General features: G+C 43.5%; 2 protein-coding genes across 3 annotated transcripts in view; both read right to left on the reverse strand.

Annotated features, from left to right (window-relative positions):
* Window positions 1-2,351: 2,351 nt before the first annotated feature.
* tex261 (testis expressed 261) lies at window positions 2,352-8,155 on the reverse strand. The gene is made up of 6 exons (XM_024373493.2): window positions 7,921-8,155; window positions 4,485-4,564; window positions 3,957-4,110; window positions 3,690-3,757; window positions 2,851-2,953; window positions 2,352-2,486 (listed from the first exon to the last, which is right to left on the reverse strand). The coding sequence occupies exons 1-6, from the start codon at window positions 7,988-7,990 to the stop codon at window positions 2,371-2,373; spliced, it is 591 nt and encodes a 196-aa protein (XP_024229261.2). The 5' UTR covers window positions 7,991-8,155; the 3' UTR covers window positions 2,352-2,370.
* An 878-nt stretch (window positions 8,156-9,033) lies between these two features.
* shtn2 (shootin 2) overlaps window positions 9,034-23,082 on the reverse strand; it is a 40,447-nt gene continuing 26,398 nt past the window's right edge. For both annotated transcript variants that reach the window (XM_042327145.1, XM_042327144.1), the window contains exons 10-17: window positions 22,765-22,918; window positions 22,423-22,564; window positions 22,147-22,205; window positions 16,146-16,243; window positions 15,991-16,020; window positions 15,835-15,888; window positions 15,320-15,494; window positions 9,034-9,855 (exon numbers count right to left, since the gene is read on the reverse strand). In XM_042327145.1, coding sequence (XP_042183079.1) covers window positions 9,704-9,855; window positions 15,320-15,494; window positions 15,835-15,888; window positions 15,991-16,020; window positions 16,146-16,243; window positions 22,147-22,205; window positions 22,423-22,564; window positions 22,765-22,918 — 864 coding nt within the window. In that variant the 3' untranslated portion in view covers window positions 9,034-9,703. The remainder of the gene's footprint in view (window positions 9,856-15,319; window positions 15,495-15,834; window positions 15,889-15,990; window positions 16,021-16,145; window positions 16,244-22,146; window positions 22,206-22,422; window positions 22,565-22,764; window positions 22,919-23,082) is intronic.

The raw sequence follows: 23,082 nt of genomic DNA on the forward strand, positions 1-23,082 counted from the left end.
GGTCCGGAATTATTGGATCCCTTGATAAAGATGAGCAAAAAAAAGTGTATAAAATATACTGTAAATTAGTTATTTAACCTTTAACTAGGCCAGTCAGTTAAGATCAAATTCTTATTTTACAATGACGGCCGACCCCCTAACCCAGACGATACTGGGTCAATTGTGCGCTGCCCTATGGGACTACCGCTCACGGCTGGTTGTGATACAGGATCGAACCAGGGTCTGTAGTGACACCTCTACAGTAGCACTGAGATGCAGTGCCTTAGACCGCTGCGTACACTCAGGAGGCTATTACGACTAATACAATTGTTCAGAGAAAGATTTTGTTTAACAAGTAAAATCAAAACCACCAATATAGGGGTCAAAATGATTGGATCCAGTTTCCAATCCCCTTGCGAGGATAACGACACTGAGCCTTTCTCTAAAATGTTTTATGAGAATTGGATAGCACATCGGAAGGGATCTTAGACCATCTTCCATACATAATCTTTCCAGATCCTCCCCCGTAGGGATGATTGTTCTTTCGAAGGCCAAACCCACCGCTGGTGGGCATGTCCAAAGAGCTCTATTTTTATGTCATATGACCATAGCACAGGTTCAAATTCAAGTGCCAACGCCGTTTAGTAAACTCCAATCGTTGCTATGGTCAGATGACATGAAAATACATACTCAGAAAACACCTCATCCCTACTGTAAAATATGGTGGTGGATCTTTGATGTTATGGGGCTATTTCCACTGGTCTTGGGGCCCTAGTTAAGGACATCATAAACTTGACCAAGTATCAGGACATTTTAGCCAAAAACCTGTTTGCCTCTGCCAGGAGGCTGAAACTTGGCAGCAAGTTAATCTTCCAGCAACACAATAACCCCAAGCACACATCAAAATCCACAAAGAAATTGTTAATTGACCACAAAAAAAATCTATATTTTTCAATGTACCCCATACTAGATCCTTGTACCCCATTGAAAACCTGTGGTTTGAATTGAAGAGGGTAGTCCTTAAGCGCAGACAAAAGAGGTCCAAGGATCTGGAAAGATTCTATATAGAGTAATGGTCTAAGATCCCTCCCAATGCGTTCTCCAATTTCATAAAACATTTAGAAAAAGTCAGTGCCATTATCCTCGCAAAGGGCGAGGGTGCTGGAGTATTGAAAGCAGGGTGTGCAATAATTGTGATTACTTTTGTGTGTTACTTGTCAAACAATGAGACCACATCATCTAGTATAAACACATTATTTTAGCTCACAATTAGTATTTTTTACTTTAGTTTTTGTTGCTCATCTTTATCAAGGGATCCAATAATTCCATACCCCAGCGAAAATACCATTTATCTTCCACACAGTCAGTGATGAGTCTCACACCATATAACTGCCTCTTTAATAGCAATGCTACACATCACTTTAGCAGTTTCTCTCGCCAAACTTACCCGATTCACCCATAACAAGCGTACAAAAATGATTGCACGTCAACTACCTTATCACAGATTCATAAGTATTCGTGGGCATGTTAGTTTGTTTCTGGTGTTTTTTTAATCAATTGACATACAAAAGAAAAATCACTTGTATTATTTAAGAGAATGAGCCGTTTGAGAGCCATGGAGTCATTGATGATTGTTGACCGGTACAAAAGAAAAACTCATTTGTTCCTATGCGGCCACGTACAAACATTGGCTTAGTAGGCGACCCCATACTAGTAGGGAGTTAGCGACCCAGCACACAACACAAGAGCTGCTTCCCAAAATGGTACCCTATTCCCTTCATAGGGCACTAGTTTTTTTTACCAGGGCCCATGGGACTCTGCACCATGTAGGGAATAGGGTGACCTTTGGGACGCAAACAAGTGATCCGGTCTAGGCCTCGTTTCACACCAACCCTGTTCCCCTCTTCCCCCCTTCAACCTGCCCTCCACCCTCAACTGACTAAAACCCAGAGGGGACAACATGAACTTGTCCAATAAGAAACACTGGTTTTAGTTGTTTTTTTTAACAGAACAGAATAGTCTGATGCAGAAGAGAGCCTATTTGAGACACCTCCTGTAGCTGGAGAACAGGAGCCAGGGAGGCATTCAGTTCTTTGTTTGCAGTCACCATCATCACAGACAACCATGGATACCCTATTCACTATATGGTGCACTATATAGGCAACAGAGTGCCATTTCAGATGCAGACAGCGCTAGAGGGAGAAAGAGAGCGACTATGAGAGATGTACAAGTTCTGTAAACACACTGCTGCTAGTCCGTCGCAATAACGGGAAGCTCTCGTCTGCTCTGCTACAATGAGCTCTTCTTCCACCTCTCCTTTCGTCCCTTCCCAAATATACCCTTGTACCCCTACCACCCCCCGACCACCCCAACCCCCCACCGAGTAGAGCCTCAGTACATCTTCTGTCGACTAGGCAACACTGCCTCCTTGAGGAAAGAGAAGATGAGCAGGATGCCAGACCTCTTGCCCCTCTTGCCCTTGGTGAAGTAATTTGAGACCACGTCATCTAGAGAAGGAAAGAGAGGAGAAAAATACATTTGAAATGTGTTGAATTTATCTAACCAGATAAGTTGTTGAGAAAGAGAGTTAAATCATTTTTAGTAAAAGAACCTGGTTGGCTAAGAGGTGAACAACTGGGGGAATGGTACCTGAACGTGCTATATCTGGGTGGGGTCCAGCAGGGAGAAAACAACATTTAACAGAACTAGTTATATAGGGGAAAACGTACTTTCCTGGTAAACGTTTTCCACTGTAATTAAGTGTGTTCCCTACTGAACAGGACTAAGTATCCGTATCATAAGGCTCTGGTCAAAAGCAGTGCACTACACAGGAAATTGGGTGTCATTTCAGACTTCGCCTGAAGAGCTCACCTCCTTGCTGCACGGTGGACGGAAGCACGTTCTCCCCCGCCGATAGCGACACAAAGAAGGAGAAGGGGATGATCCACAGGCAGATGGTGAAGTACGCCAGGACCTTCAGGGAGAAGAAGATATGGAATTGAGAAGGAAAAGAGGTGAAGAGAGGAGCTACAGGGCCAGGAGTGATTCCTGACAAGGAAATACTCTGCCTTTAGAGTTTACGACTAGGGCTCAGAGTTTTTCCTGATCATAGCAAAACATATAGCCTATAACTACTAGGTCCTAATCAGCAGACGGCTGTTCTGTAAACACCAGCCTGAGAGGCTTTGTATGAAGGGCAAAAGAAAAAGCAGTGACTTTGTCACATACAACAGAATCAGTGTTGAGAGAAAACAATGATAAATCAGTGATTCCTCGGTCTTTGAATATTAACTTCATTCAGTTTAAATATTCCCATTACACATCGCAACTGTCTTTGCCCTAGGTGAGGTATTTGCAGGGTTGGGGAGTAACTGATAAAAAAAATGTAAAAACTGTCTTCTTATGAAGGGGAAAGTAATCCAAAAGTACCTGCAAGTAATCTGATTACGCTACTGAGTTGGTGTAATCCATAAATGATGTTACTGGTCACAATTTTGGACAGGTAACTAGTAACTGTAATGATTACATTTGGAACGTAACCTACCCAACCCTGAGTGTTTGAGCAATCACTCATATAGTTCCATTATGTCATTTGCTAACTAAATAAAAGATTATGTTCCCTGCAATACTTTGCTCATAAGAGCTCAGGAGTAATCAACACAGATTAGGCTCACCTCAGAGGTGTGTGTGTGTGTGCGTCCTAGGCTTACCTCTGAGAAGGGGTAATACTCTTCAGCAAAGTACTGGAAAGCCATGTAGTGATTCAACACCACCAATACTGAGAGAAAGAGGGAGAGCGGGGGGGGAGACAAAGATGTAGGAGGGATGAATAGTGTATTTTAAACAGTTCAATTAGGCCACATGACCAGGGAAGAAACTCCAGGCCCTGCATATTATCGATTGGCGTTTACATCTAGAAAGCTATCGCCACTGTACACTTGTTCCCGCCTCAGCTGCTGCCTGCCTCTGATGCTCACCACAGGAGAGAATGAAGTTGGGTGAGCTCAGCAGTATGTAAGGGAAGGTCTGCAGGAGGCCAAAGTACACCAGGTTGGTGAAGAGACCACAGCCCATCATCAGCCATGGGAAGCCCTCAAACAGGTACAGGCCCGTCAGCACACCTGTAGAGAACTAAAGTACAGTACACAGAGGAGGGGTGTTAGTAGTACTCCTCCCCTCTGCGGTATAGGGCACATCTGAAATGCCTATTCACCATATAGTGCAACATTTTTGTTCATAGGCCTCTGGACCAAAGTAGTGCAACATTTTGAATGTGGCCTAGGACATATGGGAATACTGGGTCACCTAACAAGTAAAAAGGGGGAGAAGGGGAGAGTTGTTCAGAAGAGATTAATGTACAAGTAGGTGACCAAGATATTTAGGCTGTAAGACTGATCGGTTACTGTAGAGAGGTAGTTTGAATGTGTACACTGTAGGCCGAAGTGTTCGGGAAAATGATCGGTCAAATTCACTGTGTTAGATATCATCCAAGAGAAACTACTCACCAGTATCATGTACTTTATTATTCGACTAGTGGCAACTGTGTACTCTTCTATTAGTTCTGCCAAATAATACAGGCCAGCAGCTGGGGGGGGGGGAGGAGAGACGTACTAATAAATAAAATAAAAACAACCAACAAAATGCATTTACCAGCTTGTCCATAGACAGCACTGTGACATACAAGGGATGAGATCGATTGATGAATAAGTAAACAACATTCACGGCAGTAAACCCACACAAACAAACACATACACAAGACCCAAAATAACCCCTGAAAAACTGAAGGTAGCCTAGACAGAATCAGACATTTACTAACATGCTTCCAGAAAAGGCTACTTGAGGCAAAAGCACTAAAACGAGTCAGAACAATTACGTCAAAGAGAAGGGGGTGACAGCACACACACACACACACACAAAGGATCTGCATCTCGTCATGTAAGGCAAAGTACTCCATGCCCACCCGGCCTTCTAAACACACAGAGCGCACTTTTGAACCCTATGCCCAAGTGCCGGTGAAACTCATAGCGAGGCATGACAGGCAGACATTTTTATTTATTTATTATCCCGCATCAGACAGCTATCTCTCTTCGTTCTACCACCTCAATGCCTGCAGTGCAAACTCACTCACTGTTTGAACAAGAGATTCAAGAACTGTTTTGACGCACATTCGCATTAAATCCACATGGACTATGTTCATTTACCGGTTATTGGTGATTACTACATCATTGCTGATGACATTAGTTGCTAAAATAGACATGCCGGGCAATAAGTGACAGCTGTCCAATCAGATTGGATTTTAGGATAAAAATAAACAGCCTGTGACAAAAGTTCTCACTCGACTTTCAAACTAGTATTATCTTCTAAGTTTACAGATGTGCATGCATTTAACACGTCAAAAATGTGTAGAATTTGTCAACCCATCTGCACAGCTAAACCTACTAGCCCAGTAGACTGGTTTTAAACAAGGGCATAAGCCAGATGACTTCTACCCCATTCAGTCATACACACTAACTGCTTTAGCGCCTATTGACTAGGATTTGCCAGGGTGCTCAAGATTATCATGATACTTAGGTGCCGATGCGATATGTATTGCAATTCTCACTATTCTAAAAGGTATTGCGATCATCAAAAATAATATCCCGATATCTACCTATCGACTTTTTTCCCATATCACTAATATTGACAATAGTATCTTCCCGAAAGTTAAACATGCATCGGTTGCGGTACGGTTTTGGAAGCATAAGGAGTGTATCTTCATATCAGCGTGAAATACTTTTCTATTTAAATTAGTACACACCTTTATATGGTTAGGGTTCCCACACAGAGGGGAGTATTTGGCTGTTTTGGCTTCCAGAGCCAATTCGCCTTTAAACAAAACATTGGTCCTTGGAATCAGAGTATGTGAGCGGAGCGGAGCAATCTGTCAGGTTGGATGGGGAGGGTCACTGCACAGCTATTTTCAGGTCTCTCCAGAGATGTTCAAACAGGTTCAAGTCTGGGCTCTGGCTGGGCCACTCAAGGACATTCAGAGACTTGTCCCGAAGCCATTCCTGCGTTGTCTTGGCTGTGTGCTTAGGGTCGTTGTCTTGTTGGACCTTCACCCCAATCGGGGGTCCTGAGTGCTCTGGGGCAGGTTTTCATCAAGAAGCTCTCTGTACTTTGATCCGTTCAGCTTTTCCTCGATCCTGACTAGTCTCACAGTCCCTGCCGCTGAAAAACATCCCCATAGCATGATGCTGCCACCACCATGCTTCACCGTAGAGATGGTGCCAGGTTTCCTCAAGACATGACGCTTGGCATTCAGACAAAATAGTTCAATCTTGGTTTCATCAGACCAGAGAATCTTGTTTCTCATGATCTGAGAGTCCTTTAGGTGCCTTTTGGCCAACTCCAAGCAGGCTGTCATGTGCCTTTTACTGAGGAGTGGCTTCCGTCTGGCCACTCTACCTTAAAGGCCTGATAGGTGGAGTGCTGCAGAGATGCTTGTCCTTCTGGAAGGTTCTCCCATCTCCAAAGAGGAACTCTGGAGCTCTGTCAGAGTGACCATCGGGTTCTTGGTCACCTCCCTGACCAAGGCCCTTCTCCACAATTGCTCAATTTGGCCGGGCGGCCAGCTCTAGGAAGTCTTGGTGGTTCCAAACTTCTTCCATCTAAGAATGATGGTGACCACTGTGTTATTGCAGGCATTCAATTCTGAAGAAATGTTTTGGTACCCTTCCCCAGATCTGTGCCTCAACACAATCCAGTGTCGGAACTCTACGGACAATTCCTTCGACCTCATGGCTTGGTTTTTGCTCTGAAATGCACTGTCAATTGTGGGACCTTATATAGTGTGTGCCTTTCCAAATCATGTCCAATCAATTGAATTTACAACAAGTGGACTCAAATCAAGGACGATCAATGGAAACAGGATGTACCTGAGCTCAATTTCGAGTCTCATAGCAAAGGGGCTGATTACTTATGTAAATAAGATGTTTTTTTTTTTAAATTAATTTGTAAACATTTCTAAAACCCTGTTTTCGCTTTGTCATTATGGTGTATTGTGTGTAGATTGATGAGGATTCCCCCCCCCCATCCATTTTAGAATAAACCTGTAACGTAACAAAATGTGGAAATGCACTGTATATGCTCTTTAATACGACATGTAGCCTATTTGAAATTACGAAATCCCATGGTTTGGTTTCAATACTTAAAAACGAAATGGTAAGTCCAGGTAGTCACAAAAATAGATGAGTGTTGGCTAAATTGCGATTTCAATGAATGGGGCGGTGTGAAAGCGGGATTTAGGACCACTCAACTCCGCTGCTTGGAATATAGGAGTAACATTAGGGCACCCGTCGAACAGTTACGTGCCAGATATTTCTATCCAACTATTGCGTTATACGATTGGCTTTCCAATAATGTTAGTTTGCGATTCTGTAAATAGCAGTGTTGTGGTAAAGATACTCGCTAACTAGTTAGTTACTAGTAGCCCCTTGCACAACAACCAGCAATAGGTATGGACCAGCAATAGTAGTTAACATTGGGTAAGGTTTGTCACCAGTTGCAGGCTGGATGAAACGCCGCAGGTGAGCCAATATATTACTGTATTGATTACAGTTAACTTTGCACGTGAAAACAAGTAGATTTGCTTAACTCTCTTGGTTGGATTGTGAATCACAACTAACGTTAGCTACCCAGTTGGCTGTTAGCTCACACACTAGCTGTAGCTAGCTATGGGAATTTGCCACGCTACGTTATGTGCCTAGCATTGTTAACTACATTTCTACTATTATCCCAACTGGCAAGTTAGTAAAGTTTATTCTGCCACATTGCTGATTGTCACTTTGCTTGCACCCCTGAGCCCAGGCCGAATTGGCATGCATCGATAGGCTGGGTGTGAAAGAAGGTAATGTGGCGATGCTAGCTACGGTAGCTAACAACTTCAAAAAGTAAACTCACCAATTGCTAGTGTGATGAAAGATATCTGTATCACCAACGACAGCCAACTTAGTAAATAAATAAACCACATCTCGTTTCATGTAAAACACACACATATATATATATATTTAAAAACAAAAGTGACAGTAAGTGCTACGAAATAATTTAGCTAACTGGTGGTTGGTCAAAGTTCGCCCCACTGGCAGTCGGACATTGAGGAAAGCGCTGCAGTCTCCAGGATCCAGTGTGCCCCTGTGGCTACAGCGCCAGTAATGGTCGGAGGAACTCCAGCACATTTGGACAGAGGGGGAGCTGCCTGCGCTCTGTAGTTTACAGCTAGAGCTGGAATAAACGATCAGAAATAAATGTGCTGCTATTACCTGCTGGTCTTCCAGGTATGCTGTAAATGGTTAAATAACAGTAGAATCTTAATAGTGAGACAGTGGTAGAAATATAGTAGAATTAATAAGCTACTTTATTTCTGTTGATTTCATCACACACAGAGAGAGAGAGAGAGAGAGAGAGAGAGAGAGAGAGAGAGAGAGAGAGAGACACCTAACACAGAAGGGAGTAGCAACATTATTTAAAAATCCTCCACCTTTGAGATTGAGTGGCAAAAAAACAATGAAAAATGTATGATGAAAGTGAAAGGCAGACCTTTCTAGGAAAGGAGCCAAATTAAATAAATATATAATGACGGAACAGCGTGCAGCAGAAACTAAAATGGTGTCAAAGTGGGAAAGTAATCCCATCCTTTTCAAATGCTTTTACCAAAGAGCAGGGGTGTGTGGAAGTGTGAACTCAAAAAGCTGCCATCCATCCAGCCTCCATTTCAGACCCTTTCAGAAGCTGGAGGACCTTTAAGATCACCTGAGTGCTCTTAGCTCGACAACACCTTGGCAACCCAAGTATATGAAGTGCCTAAATGGTGGCCGACACAATTCCTCTGTTGTGTGAGCTAATTAAGGCGCTAGGTCTCTAGCTACAAGGAGGTCCAGAGTGCAGAATGAGAGGAAAGGTAGCTGTCCACTCTTCAAAAGAAACAGTAGAAATTATTTGCTGGTGGTATGTGTATTTTTCATTCACTGGTACTGCATGTGTGCTTTCCATTTACAAATGGCAACTGAGGCATGATGTGAATAAAATATTGTATTATTTCCACTTTGAAGTATTTTTTTTTTTACACAGCTGAAGCATAGCAGGTATTAGAGTGAAGTGACCCCTACACAAAAAGAGACAAGTAATTCAGAGCATCGGGACAATAATGCACCAAGAATTCCACGATAAGAGCATCAATGCAGAACCACATTCTTCTCACTCTTTGCTTTTCTCGTTGCAACATTGAATGTGAATTGAGAGAAATTCATGGATGGGTTATTTCTCACACCCAGCACAAGTAGAATATCCTTGTACATTCTTACTGCCACAGAAAGGTCTTTGCCATTGGCTTTACTACCCTTAACCTAGTGTTTCTTGATCCTGGTCTTGGTGATCCAAATGTAATTGTTTTCCCTAGCACTGCACAGCAGTTTCAAGTCATAAACTCATCACCAAGCTTGGATTATTTCAATCAGGAGTGTGCTGCTATGGCAAAAACAGAAATGCACACCCCTTTGGGTCTCCAAAACCCAAAGATTAAGGTCAAGCCTTAACCCAAGCCACTCACATTTTAGTTACTATTATTATTCAAGGCAAAGGTTCCACATATGCATCAAATATGTGGACTAGCTGGGGGTACACAAGGAGAGGTTTGGGAAACACTGTGGTACAGTATCCCAAAACTAGTCATCCGTTTTCCCAACTTTCAGATGTTCTCCTGGCAGATGATCAGTTTTGATTCTCTGATATGGGAGTTCCTCTTCTCTCTCTTTTGCTGGAGCCTCCGGAGTACAGGGGTGCTGCCACTCTCTCCTGCCCAGGGAAGTGTTCCTGCTGCTGGACTGCCCGGCTGGGGGCCTGGGGGAAAGACATGGTATAGAAGCAATTTTTTATCTAAAAAAAAAAAAAAAAATCTAAAATATTGTTGGTAAGTGAAAAACCTCACTACGGCTGCGTTTAGAAAGGCAGCCCAATTTAGTTTTTTTTCCTTTTGATCGATCACATCTTTTTTAACATCAGATCTTTTTCAGATTTGATCCGATTGGTCAAATGACCAAGTAGTGAAAATAATGATGTGTCCTCCTGGTCCCTCGTTTGTTATCATCTGCATCAAGCTTTCTCTTTAACCAACTTTGACCTAAAACCATTTCAAGCCATCCACGACCAGGCCAGTCCATCTTTTAATGTAGCAAGATGGCGTAGCAGTCAGACGTCTTGTCGTGTCGTGTCCCTTGTACATATCGTTTTATATATATATATATATCGTTTTTTTTTTTTACACATTGTCCTTCGCATATCTTTTAAAACATTTTGCTAAACCTCAACATCTAAATACTCTCCTGCAACCCGCCTCACCCAATGTAGCGAGGATCTGCTTTTTTTTCTAAAGTATTTATATTTACTTCGGATCCGGAACCCCTCAACTGAAGCTAGCCAGCTAACTACCAGCTATCAGTCAGCAAACCATTGCTAGCGGTCATCAGCTAACCGGTCATCAGCTAACCTTTAGCTCGGAAAGCTCTCGCCAGTTCGAACAACGCGACTCTAACCAGAGCATAATGGACCTATTATTTTTATTATTTTTATCCCCGGATTCCCACCGCAAACGGAACATTCTCATCTGGATCTTCACAACTAGCTAACTAGCTAACCGCAACCCCGGATGATTACTCCTGGCTAGCGTTTCCATCCACTTAGCTTGAAGCTAGCCCGGCCAGAGCTCCTGTGCTACCACCGAAGCATACTCCTGGGCTACAATATCCGGACCCACGACCGGTCTATCAATGTCACCGCATGAAGAGGCATAAACAGACTTAACCCCCATCGCGACGTCCCCCAAAGCCTTTCTAGCCCTTGCTATCTGATTGCTTGCTAATTCGGCCTGCTAACTGCTAGCTTGTTTAGCCCAGGTCTGCTAACTGCTAGCTTGTTTAGCCCCGGCCTACTAACTGTTAGCTTGTTAGCACAGGCCTGCTAACTGTCTGAATCACCGCGTCCCCAGCCAGCCCAACCACTCACTGGACCCATATTTACTTTCAATCTCTTTTCGATTTTTAATTCGATTATACCTCGCGGTAACCTGCCTCACCCAATGTGATACGGAATCGCTATTATTTTTAATTTTTAGAACACATTCAAGAACCTCCAGAAGCTAACCAGCTAACTAGCTACAAGCTATTTAGTCATTGTTAGCCACTGCTAGCGGCTTTTACCTTCTGCACAGCCAGCCAGTTTTTTTTTACCTGGATAATACTCGCCAGTCCAGCTTCCCTGCCCCATCCACCGCTGTCCCCTGGACACTGATCACTTGGCTACATAGCTGATGCATGCTGGACTGTCCATTAATCACGGTACTCCATTCTGCTTGTTTATGTTTTATCTGTCGGCCCCAGCCGCACTCAGGCTCTGTGTGTAGTTAATCCGACCCTCCCTGCCTAGTCAACGCCATTTTACCTGCTGTTGTTGTGCTAGCTGATTAGCTGTTGTTGTCTCACCTACTGTTTTAGCTAGCTCTCCCAATTCAACACCTGTGATTACTGTATGCCTCGCTGTATGTCTCTCTCAAATGTCAATATGCCTTGTATACTGTTGTTCAGGTTAGTTATCATTGTTTTAGTTTACAATGGAGCCCCTAGTTCCACTCTTCATACCCCTGATACCCCCTTTGTCCCACCTCCCACACATGCGGTGACCTCACCCATTACAACCAGCATGTCCAGAGATACAACCTCTCTCATCATCACCCAGTGCCTGGGCTTACCTCCGCTGTACCCGCACCCCACCATACCCCTGTCTGCGCATTATGCCCTGAATATATTCTACCATGCCCAGAAATCTGCTCCTTTTATTCTTTGTCCCCAACGCTCTAGGCGACCAGTTTTGATAGCCTTTAGCCGCACCCTCATACTACTCCTCCTCTGTTCCGTGGGTGATGTGGACGTAAACCCAGGCCCTGCGTGTCCCCAGGCACCCTCATTTGTTGACTTCTGTGATCGAAAAAGCCTTGGTTTCATGCATGTCAACATCAGAAGCCTCCTCCCTAAGTTTGTTTTACTCACTGCTTTAGCACACTCTGCTAACCCTGATGTCCTTGCCGTGTCTGAATCCTGGCTCAGGAAGGCCACCAAAAATTCTGAGATTTCCATACCCAACTATAACATTTTCCGTCAAGATAGAACTGCCAAAGGGGGAGGAGTTGCAGTCTACTGTAGAGATAGCCTGCAAAGTAATGTCATACTTTCCAGGTCCATACCCAAACAGTTCGAACTACTAATCTTAAAAATTACTCTCTCCAGAAATAAGTCTCTCACTGTTGCCGCCTGCTACCAACCCCCCCTCAGCTCCCAGCTGTGCCCTGGACATATTTGTGAATTGATCGCCCCCCATCTAGCTTCAGAGATTGTTCTGTTAGGTGACCTAAACTGGGATATGCTTAACACCCCGGCAGTCCTACAATCTAAGCTAGATGCCCTCAATCTCACACAAATCATCAAGGAACCCACCAGGTACAACCCTAAATCTGTAAACAAGGGCACCCTCATAGACGTCATCCTGACCAACTGGCCCTCCAAATACACCTCTGCAGTCTTCAACCAGGATCTCAGCGATCACTGCCTCATTGCCTGTATCCGCCACGGAGCCGCAGTCAAACGACCACCCCTCATCACTGTCAAACACTCCCTAAAACACTTCTGTGAGCAGGCCTTTCTAATCAACCTGGCCCGGGTATCCTGGAAGGACATTGACCTCATCCCGTCAGTTGAGGATGCCTGGTCATTCTTTAAAAGTAACTTCCTCACCATTTTAGATAAGCATGCTCCGTTCAAAAAATGCAGAACTAAGAACAGATATAGCCCTTGGTTCACTCCAGACCTGACTGCCCTCGACCAGCACAAAAACATCCTGTGGTGGACTGCATTAGCATCGAATAGTCCCCGCGATATGCAACTGTTTAGGGAAGTCAGGAACCAATACACGCAGTCAGTCAGGGAAGCCAAGGCCAGCTTCTTCAGGCAGAAATTTGCATCCTGTAGCTCCAACTCCAAAAAGTTCTAGGACACTGTGAAGTCCATGGAGAACAAGAGCACCTCCTCCCAGCTGCCCACTGCACTGAGGCTAGGTAACATGGTCACCACCGATAAATCCATGATTATCGAAAACGTCAACAAGCATTTCTCAACGGCTGGCCATGCCTTCCGCCTGGCTACTCCAACCTCGGCCAACAGCTCCGCCCCCCCCCGCAGCTACTCGCCCAAGCCTCTTCAGGTTCTCCTTTACCCAAATCCAGATAGCAGATGTTCTGAAAGAGCTGCAAAACCTGGACCCGTACAAATCAGCTGGGCTTGACAATCTGGACCCTCTATTTCTGAAACTATCCGCCGCCATTGTCGCAACCCCTATTACCAGCCTGTTCAACCTCGCTTTCATATCGTCTGAGATCCCCAAGGATTGGAAAGCTGCCGCAGTCATCCCCCTCTTCAAAGGGGGAGACACCCTGGACCCAAACTGTTACAGGCCTATATCCATCCTGCCCTGCCTATCTAAGGTCTTCGAAAGCCAAGTCAACAAACAGGTCACTGACCATCTCGAATCACACCGTACCTTCTCCGCTGTGCAATCTGGTTTCCGAGCCGGTCACGGGTGCACCTCAGCCACGCTCAAGGTACTAAACGATATCATAACGGCCATCGATAAAAGACAGTACTGTGCAACCGTCTTCATCGACCTTGCCAAGGCTTTCGACTCTGTCAATCACCATATTCTTATCGGCAGACTCAGTAGCCTCGGTTTTTCTGATGACTGCTTTGCCTGGTTCACCAACTACTTTGCAGACAGAGTTCAGTGTGTCAAATCGGAGGGCATGCTGTCCGGTCCTCTGGCAGTCTCTATGGGGGTGCCACAGGGTTCAATTCTCGGGCCGACTCTTTTCTCTGTATATATCAATGATGTTGCTCTTGCTGCGGGCGATTCCCTGATCCACCTCTATGCAGACGACACCATTCTATATACTTCCGGCCCGTCCTTGGACACTGCTATCTAACCTCCAAACGAGCTTCAATGCCATACAACACTCCTTCCGTGGCCTCCAACTGCTCTTAAATGCTAGTAAAACCAAATGCATGCTTTTCAACCGTTCGCTGCCTGCACCCGCACGCCTGACTAGTATCACCACCCTGGATGGTTCCGACCTTGAATATGTGGACATCTATAAGTACCTAGGTGTCTGGCTAGACTGTAAACTCTCCTTCCAGACTCATATCAAACATCTCCAACCGAAAATCAAATCTAGAGTCGGCTTTCTATTCCGCAACAAAGCCTCCTTCACTCACGCCGCCAAACTTACCCTCGTAAAACTGACTATCCTACCGATCCTCGACTTTGGCGACGTCATCTACAAAATAGCTTCCAACACTCTACTCAGCAAACTGGATGCAGTTTATCACAGTGCCATCAGTTTTGTCACTAAAGCACCTTATACCACCCACCACTGCGACCTGTATGCTTTAGTCGGCTGGCCCTCGCTACATATTCGTCGCCATACCCACTGGTTCCAGGTCATCTACAAGTCCATGCTAGGTAAAGCTCCGCCTTATCTCAGTTCACTGGTCACGATGGCAACACCCACCCGTAGCACGCGCTCCAGCAGGTGTATCTCACTGATCACCCCTAAAGCCAACACCTCATTTGGCCGCCTTTCGTTCCAGTTCTCTGCTGCCTGTGACTGGAACGAATTGCAAAAATCGCTGAAGTTGGAGACTTTTATCTCCCTCACCAACTTCAAACATCTGCTATCTGAGCAGCTAACGGATCGCTGCAGCTGTACATAGTCTATCGGTAAATAGCCCACCCAATTTTACCTACCTCATCCCCATACTGTTTTTATTTATTTACTTTTCTGCTCTTTTGCACACCAATATCTCTACCTGTACATGACCATCTGATCATTTATCACTCCAGTGTTAATCTGCAAAATTGTAATTATTTGCCTACTTCATGCCTTTTGCACACAATGTATATAGACTCTCTTTTTTTCTACTGTGTTATTGACTTGTTAATTGTTTACTCCATGTGTAACTCTGTGTTGTCTGTTCACACTGCTATGCTTTATCTTGACCAGGTCGCAGTTGCAAATGAGAACTTGTTCTCAACTAGCCTACCTGGTTAAATAAAGGTGAAATAAAATAAATAAATAAAATGTAGTACCATCAATTTAATGCCCGTGGACAAAACAATAACCAGAAAGGACACTGCAACCCTTAAAAACCCAAACTGACTGACTGTCCCCCAATCCCTAAAACAAAGGATGGAGATGCTACTGCACCTTGTATTTTGGTAGGGTTTATGGCAGTGGAGGGGGCGGAGCTGAGGGTGTCCTGTCCATCCGCCATGGCCCGTCTCCTTCTCTGTAGCACCATCTGTAGCTCTGCCTCCCCCACGTTTCGGCTGAACCTATTCCGTGACCATGCCCTCCTGTGGCCTTGGTGCTTTATGGTATCCTAGTAGAGGTAGTACAGTAGACAATCAGGATAGGTGAGGAGGAGGTTAAACCAATCAGGTCAAAGAAAAGAAGAATTCAAAAGTACAGTAAACCAATCAGGGTACATTATTAATCCTGTCGACCTATTAGACTCACTTCTCTTGTAGAATTGAAAATCCTTAATTTTTTGATTTTTTGTTGTTGTTGACATTCTTATTGAACCTTTATTTAACTGGGCAAGTCAGTTAAGAACAAATTCTTATTTACAATGACGGCCTACACCGGCCAAGCCCGGACGACACTGGGCCAATTGTGCGCTGCCCTATGGGACTCCCAATTCTTAACTGATCCCATCTTACCAGCATTCCTTTCAGCTCCAGCACGGCTGACTTTCTCTTCTCAATCCTCTGGTCCTGTGATTGAAAGATTCATTTATTAAAAGCATTTTAATATTAAATAAATCAATAGTCTTTTATAACAATTATTATAATGAGAAAGGTATCAAAAGTGCTCACCCTCCAGGCACAGTCATCTTCTGATCCGACCTGAAATAGGAGGCAAAATGTCAGATGTCTCACCACTGCAATTGTAGATAGCATGATTGATTGACTGATTGGTTGGTTGATTGATGATTGATTGATTGATTTATACATGCACTATCTAGCCCTACCTGTGGTCTCTGAGTGGGTCTCAGGACAATGCCTTTCTTTATCCTCTCCATCATTGCATCCACCGCTCGTGTCTTCATGTCCAAAGCAGGATCTGGCTCTGTTGGAGAAAGGGACACAACACAATGAATAGGCTACTTGAGCTGTGCTGTGTTGAACAATAGAACCAGGGTCTTAATTTCCCTCCTAAACCTGCCTTGAGTATCAAATCAAAATCAAATCAAATGTTATTGGTCACATGTGCCGAATACAACAGGTGTAGACTTTACAGTGAATTGCTTACACAGCAGTGCAGAGTTAAAAAGTAAGACAAATATTTGCTAAATGAAAAAGGAAATGGTAACACAATAAAAACAATAACGAGGCTATATGCAAGTATTACCAGTACTGAGTCAATATGCAGGGGTACGAGGTAGTTGAGGTAATTGAGGTAATATAGTATGTACATGTGGGGAGAGGTAAAAGTGACTTGGCAATCAGGATATATTATAAACAGAGTAACAGCCAAGTATGTGAAGTGTGAAAGTTTGTCTACATGTGAGTGTGTGTGTGTGTGTGGCGTCAATATGCATGTGGGTGTTCTGTGTGTTTGAGCATATGTAGTGTGTGTGTTGGAGTGTCAGTGTAGTATGTGTGAGTGGGTGCGTAGAGTCAGTGCAAGAGTCAGTGCAAAACAATTAAGATAAAGAAATATCTGTGGCGCAGCGGTCTACTGCACTGCATCGCAGTGTTGTGGTGTCACAACAGCCTTGGGTTTGATCCCAGGCAGTGTCACAACTGGCCGCGACCGGGAGTCCCATAGGGTGGGGCACAATTGGCCCACCGTAGTCCGAGTTAGGGGAGGGTTTAGCTGGGGGGGACTTTACTTCACTTAACTCATCGCGCTCTAGCAACTCCTTGTGGTGGGCCGGGTGCCTGCAGGCTGACTGCGGTCGTCAGATGAACGGTGTATCCTCTGACACATTGGTGTAGCTGGCTTCCGGCTTAAGTAAGCGGGTGTTAAAGAAGCGCGGCTTTGCGGGTCATGTTTCGGAGGACGCATGACTCGAGCTTCGCCTCTCCCAAGCCCGTTTTTGGAGTTGGAGCGATGAGACAAGACTGTAATCACGAAATTGGGGAGAAAAAAAGGGTAAAAATGAAAACATTACAGAGGGGGTCAATGTAAATTGTGCGGGTAGCAATTTTATTAACTGTTCAGCATTCTTATGGCTTGGGTGTAGAATCTGTTCTGGTGCCTTTTGGTCACAGACTTGGCACTCTGGTATCACTTGCTGTGTGGTAGCAGAAAGAACTCTCTATGACATTGGTGGCTGGAGTCCTTGACCATTTGTTTTACCATCCTCTGGTATAGAGGTCCTGGAAGGCAGAGAGTTTGGCCCCAGTGATGTACTGGGCCGACGCACTACCCTCTGTAGCGCCTTGCAGTCAGGTGCCGAGCAGTTGCCATACCAAGCAGTGATGCAACCAGTCAAGATGCTCTCAATGGTGCAGCTGAATACTTTTTGAGGATCTGAGGGCCCATGACACATATTTTCAGCCTCCTGAGGAAGAAGAGGCGTTATTGTGCCCTCATCACAAATGTGTTGGTGTGTTTGGTCCATGATAGCTCCTTAGTGATGTGGACACCGAGGAACTTGAAGCTCTCGACCCACTCTACAGCCCCATCAATGTGAATGGGGCGTGTTCGGCCCTTCGTTTCCTGCAGTCCACGATAAGCTCCTTCATCTTGCCCACATTGATAGAGAGGTTGTTGCCCTGGCACCACACTGCCAGGTCTCTGACCTCCTCCTTATAGGCTGTCTTATTGTCATCAGTGATCAGGCCTACCACCGTTGTGTTGTCGGCAAACTTAATGATGGTGTTGGAGTCGTGCACGGCCACGCAGTCGTGAGTGAACAGAGAGTACAGGATGGGACTGAGCACGCACCCCTGAGGGGTCCCCGTGTTGAGGGTCAGCATGGCGAATGTGTTGTTGCCTACCTTCACCACCTGGGGTCGGCCTGTCAGGAAGGATCCAGTTGCAGAGGGAGGTGTTCAGTGCCAGGGTCCTTAGCTTAGTGATGAGCTTGGTGGGTACTATGGTGTTGAATGCTGCACTGTAGTCAATGAACAGCATTCTCACGTAGGTGTTCCTTTTGTTCAGGTGGGAAAAGGCAGTGTGGAGTACAATAGAGGTTGCGTCATCTGTGGATCTGTTGGGACATTATGCAAATTGGAGTGGGTCCTGGGTTTCTGGGATGATGGTGTTGATGTGAGTCATGTCCAGCCTTTCAAAGCATTTCGTGGCTACAGATGTGAGTGCTATGGGGCAGTATTTATTTAGACAGGTTACCTTGGTGTTCTTAGGCACAGGGACAATGGTGGTTTGCTTGAAACAAGCAGTTATTACAGACTGGATCAGAGAGAGGTTGAAAATATCAGTGAAGACACTAGCTGGTCAGCACATTCTCTGTGTATGGGTCTTGGTTATATATCTGGCCCAGCGACCTTGTGAATGTGATCCCTGCACAGCCGCATAGAGGTTCTAGATAATGTTTCTAACCTCTCTGGATTACAACCAAACGATGATCAGTGTACCATATTACGTATTGGATCGCATAAAAATACAACTTTTACATTATTGTGTAGTTTTTTTACCAATAAAATGGTCTGACGGTGAAGTGGACAGACTCGGTATTCATATCCCTAAAAAACTAAAGGAACTTACTACAACCAATTTTAACAGAAAGTTGAAGAAAGTTTAGTGCTTTCATAATAAAATTATTAATTATGAAAGCACTAAACCTCTCACTAAAAACATCAGTCATACATATCCAAGCTGTATCACAACTGTCTGTAATTGGGAGTCCCATAGGGCGGCGCACAATTGGCCCAGCGTTGTCCTGGTTCGGCCGGTGTTGGCCGCCATTGAAATAAGAATTTGTTCTTAACTGACTTGCCAAGTTAAATAAACTTTAAAAATAAATAAATAATTAAAAATACAAAAATTATACTTAAACCTGAACTGGTTCTCCAGTAGAGTAAGCATTGCTCACCCCTTGTTCAAAAATGTCCTACTTTGCATTTATCCAGATTACAACCTCTCACTTTCAGTTAATTGAAAATGGAACCGTTTTCAAAATGTCGCCCTTTCTAAAACAAGTCATACAAAGCTGGTTACAATTCCAGTTTCATCCTCCAGAAAAGACAGAACAAATATTACAACAAATAATATGGTTAAATTCAAATATAATAATTTATAAAACAATAAAACATGATTTATGAGAAAAAAAAGGAAATATCTTTGTAATGATATTATGAATAGGAAAGGTAGAGTTATGGGGCGGCAAGGTAGCCTAGTGGTTAGCGTGTTGGGCTAGTAACCAGAAGGTTGCAAGTTCAAATCCCCGAGCTGACAAGGTACAAATCTGTCGTTCTACCCCTGAACAGGCAGTTAACCCACTGTTCCTAGGCTGTCATTGAAAATAAGAATTTGTTCTTAACTGACTTGCCTGGTTAGGGGTAGAATGACACAAATAAATAAATAAAATTTAAAAAAAACATGTGCAGTTAACAAACATATATGAAAATGTTTGCTCTATCCAAAATTACAACCAACTGATTGCAGCATTACTGCAAAAATGAGGAGGCAAGTGGATGGGGGAGAAGGTAGGGAACTTGTTTGTCTGCCCTTTATTAAAGACCAAGATTTGCCCCTTTTTTTAATGTATCTAAAAACATATATGACAGATTTACTTGCAGACCAAAATGTTGACGGCGGTGCCATACAGGTTGCAAAATAGTTGGGAAGAGATTTTCAACTGTGCACGTGATTTATGAACTAATACGCAAAACAACGCTTGATTGAAAATGTAGTTTTTCATTTTAAATGATTATACAAAATTCTTGCCACAAACAGAATGTTATGGGGCATACAACCACTTAGCTCTGCAAATGTTGCTATGAAGAGACAGAATCAGTAGATATCTGGTCACAGGTTCAGGAATGGCTGAAAAATCAAATCATTTATCTACAATCACCCAACAAATAGCACTCAACAATATAATCATATTTTTTGTAAAAACATGTATCTTTAACTTACAATCTGTAGATACTATGTGTTTACACAGGTTTGAAATTGATGTGAAACAGAAAAATATGGAAATCTAAAGAGGCCGGTTTACGGAGTTAGGTGGGATGGACTGTGAGTAGCTGAGTGGTGCGTTTTAAAAGCTCATGTTCTATAATAGTTAGGACTGAAAAAACAATGTATCATGAATAAGTACTATCTATCTAGATGCAATGTACAGTATATAGAAATATCAAATTACTTTATCCTTGCTATGTAATGTCATGACTGTCCTGTGAGTATCCGAATGGGTCAGGTCAGACTGACGAGATTGTGACAGTAACCAGGCCTCTCTCTCTCCCACAGAGGGGAAATGGGGAGCTGCTGGATCGTCAACCGTTCACACTCGGTCGTAAATTACAAGAGAGGGAGACTCTCTCTATTGTTCTTTAGTATTAACCAAAGGAATGAATTTGTTCACAGACAGTTTTGCCCGCCCGAAACTCTAACATCCAAAAAATGATAATGGAACAATATTTCTAACATAACAATGTGGGAAATGGTCAGTGGGGAACTATGGAAAACAGATGTCATATTGTTTTTCATTTTGTAATGTTATTACATTTTCATCCAATATGTTGTGAACACATATGAAAGTGATGAAGGTATTTGTGTTAATAAGATAGGAATGTGATTTTAGTTTTCTAATGAGATAATAGTTTTTGATATTCTTTGCACATTAAGTAGCCACGCCCCGAGTGCGGTCAGAGGGCTTGTCAGAATGACGGAACGCCCCTTTTTACTAAGAGTGCATAAAGGCTTGAAAGAGAATCAACCTTTAGACCAGGAAACTTGAGGTGGAGAGCTACACGTTTGGAATGGTTGAGTCTTTGAACCTCAACACGAGGTGAAGAAATGAACTCACCTTCCTTTGGACCAGAGAGATGAGGAGTTGCAGCTCATGTCCATCGTGGTCCGAATTCTGAATACCAACACGAGGAGGAAGAGTCGAGAAGCTCACCTCAAACAATCACTGGTACAGCTGACTTAAGGCAAATATTGAGAAAAGCTAATCTAAGTGAGACTATCCTACTATGTTCATCACCAAAGGGAAACGTCGACATGGCTGGTTATCGTCCAGAGTGAACAACAGTAGGAAACGGGAAAGGGGAGGGGAGATCCCTTTTGGACAATCAGAGCCATATAGCTGGAACCTTTCAGAGAAGGTTTGGTTCCGACCGAGATAAACGACGAACAAAGGCATTTCACACGTAAATACATTCATGATTTCTTATTCCAAACGGGCGGTGGTTCGTGTGCAAGATATATGATTAATGTGAAGACAGTCCTTGACTGTACAATAAGTGTCCTTTTTCTCTCTCTCCCCCCTCTCCATCTATGTTGTAATAAGCTGTCATATCTTGTCAGTCCACTAGGGACCTTTGTCTCATGTAAGTGTGTGTGTGTATTATGTGTTATTATTTAGTTAGCTAGTAAATAAATGATTAAACCAATTTGTGTAGTACTGAATAATGCGCAAGTCTGGGTTTTTTGCAGATCCAAGAAGGTTACGATCGTTCAGAATGAGTATTTGATAAGAGGTAATGATTAATAAGATGGCTGTTTACTAACATTATAGGTAAAGACCTTATAGAGTTTAATTTGGAAGATGGTAACTCTCTAAACAACTTCTTCCGTGGTGCCCCAAATCGTAATTACTTAATTGTTACATGATTAATTTAATGGGGTAACAATTAAACATAGTTAGTGGATTAAATAAATAACAGTCGTCAGATTAATGAATGTAAAGTCACGACAGTAACTACTGCAACTACAAAAAACAAGTGCCATGTATGTAAAATGCGTGTAGAATGTACATGTAACAACAAAATAAATTATTTTTGTCCTCCGAAGAGGGTGGAAATGCGTAATAATAACATGGTAAGAACACTCACTATTCTTATCAATGTTGTTGGCTGACTCCTTCCTCTTGTTGCGAAGGACGACTAAGGGACTGAAGAGAGGAAGAAGAGAAAGTGTTGCAGAAGTTGTTTGTTTAATCAAATTAACTAAATGATATAATCAAATGTACCTATGGGTATTACCATCACCTTGCTATGTAACAAAGGTCAACAAGTTTTCATTTTCAATGTAAGTTCAAGTTGTTTGAAATAGGATACCTCTACCAGCTAATATCGTGGTTATGTATTTATAGTATATAGAATACATACTCAACAGCAGTACTGGAGGACGGTGGGGGCAGGGGTGGTGGAGGAGGAGGAGGTAGTGGAGGAGGAAGTGCAGGGGTTGAGTTGTCCTTCTCTGAAACCAGGTCTTTCTCTGCGTCTTTCAGCCTATCCTCAAGCTGTTTCACTAAAACAAAGAGAAAGTACCACCAACCACAAGTGTGTCATATTTGAATACCGTAAAATAGCATTTGTTTGAATATTGAAAATGGGGCAAAGAGAAATTCAACTTCAGACGGTTATAGTGTTGTTTTTTTGTAATTATATATTTGAATTGTGCATCAGTGTCCTATGCTCACTGTGACCAAACTTCATCTGTAAATGTACCTTCCCCCTGAAGCTGGGTGACAGTGTTCTGAGCCTCCCTGAGCTGGGTGTCCATGGTCCTCCTCTCCTCCTCACTGCTCTCCAGTTGGCCTCTGACACATTGCAGCTCAGACAGAACACTGCTCTCTTCCAGAGCACACTCGGTCGGTTCCACCTTTGATAGTCATGTACAGCGACATGTATTAGACTTACTGACTATTTTTGAGGTTTTGTTGTACTTTTACCCCTTTTTCTCCGCAATTGGTAGTTACAGTTTTGTCCCATCGCTGCAACTCCCCTACGGACTCGGGAGAGGTGAAAGTATGGTGGAAATTACAA

Source organism: Oncorhynchus tshawytscha, linkage group LG09 (genome assembly GCF_018296145.1).
Source record: "Oncorhynchus tshawytscha isolate Ot180627B linkage group LG09, Otsh_v2.0, whole genome shotgun sequence".
In the NCBI taxonomy this organism is placed as follows: domain Eukaryota; kingdom Metazoa; phylum Chordata; class Actinopteri; order Salmoniformes; family Salmonidae; genus Oncorhynchus; species Oncorhynchus tshawytscha.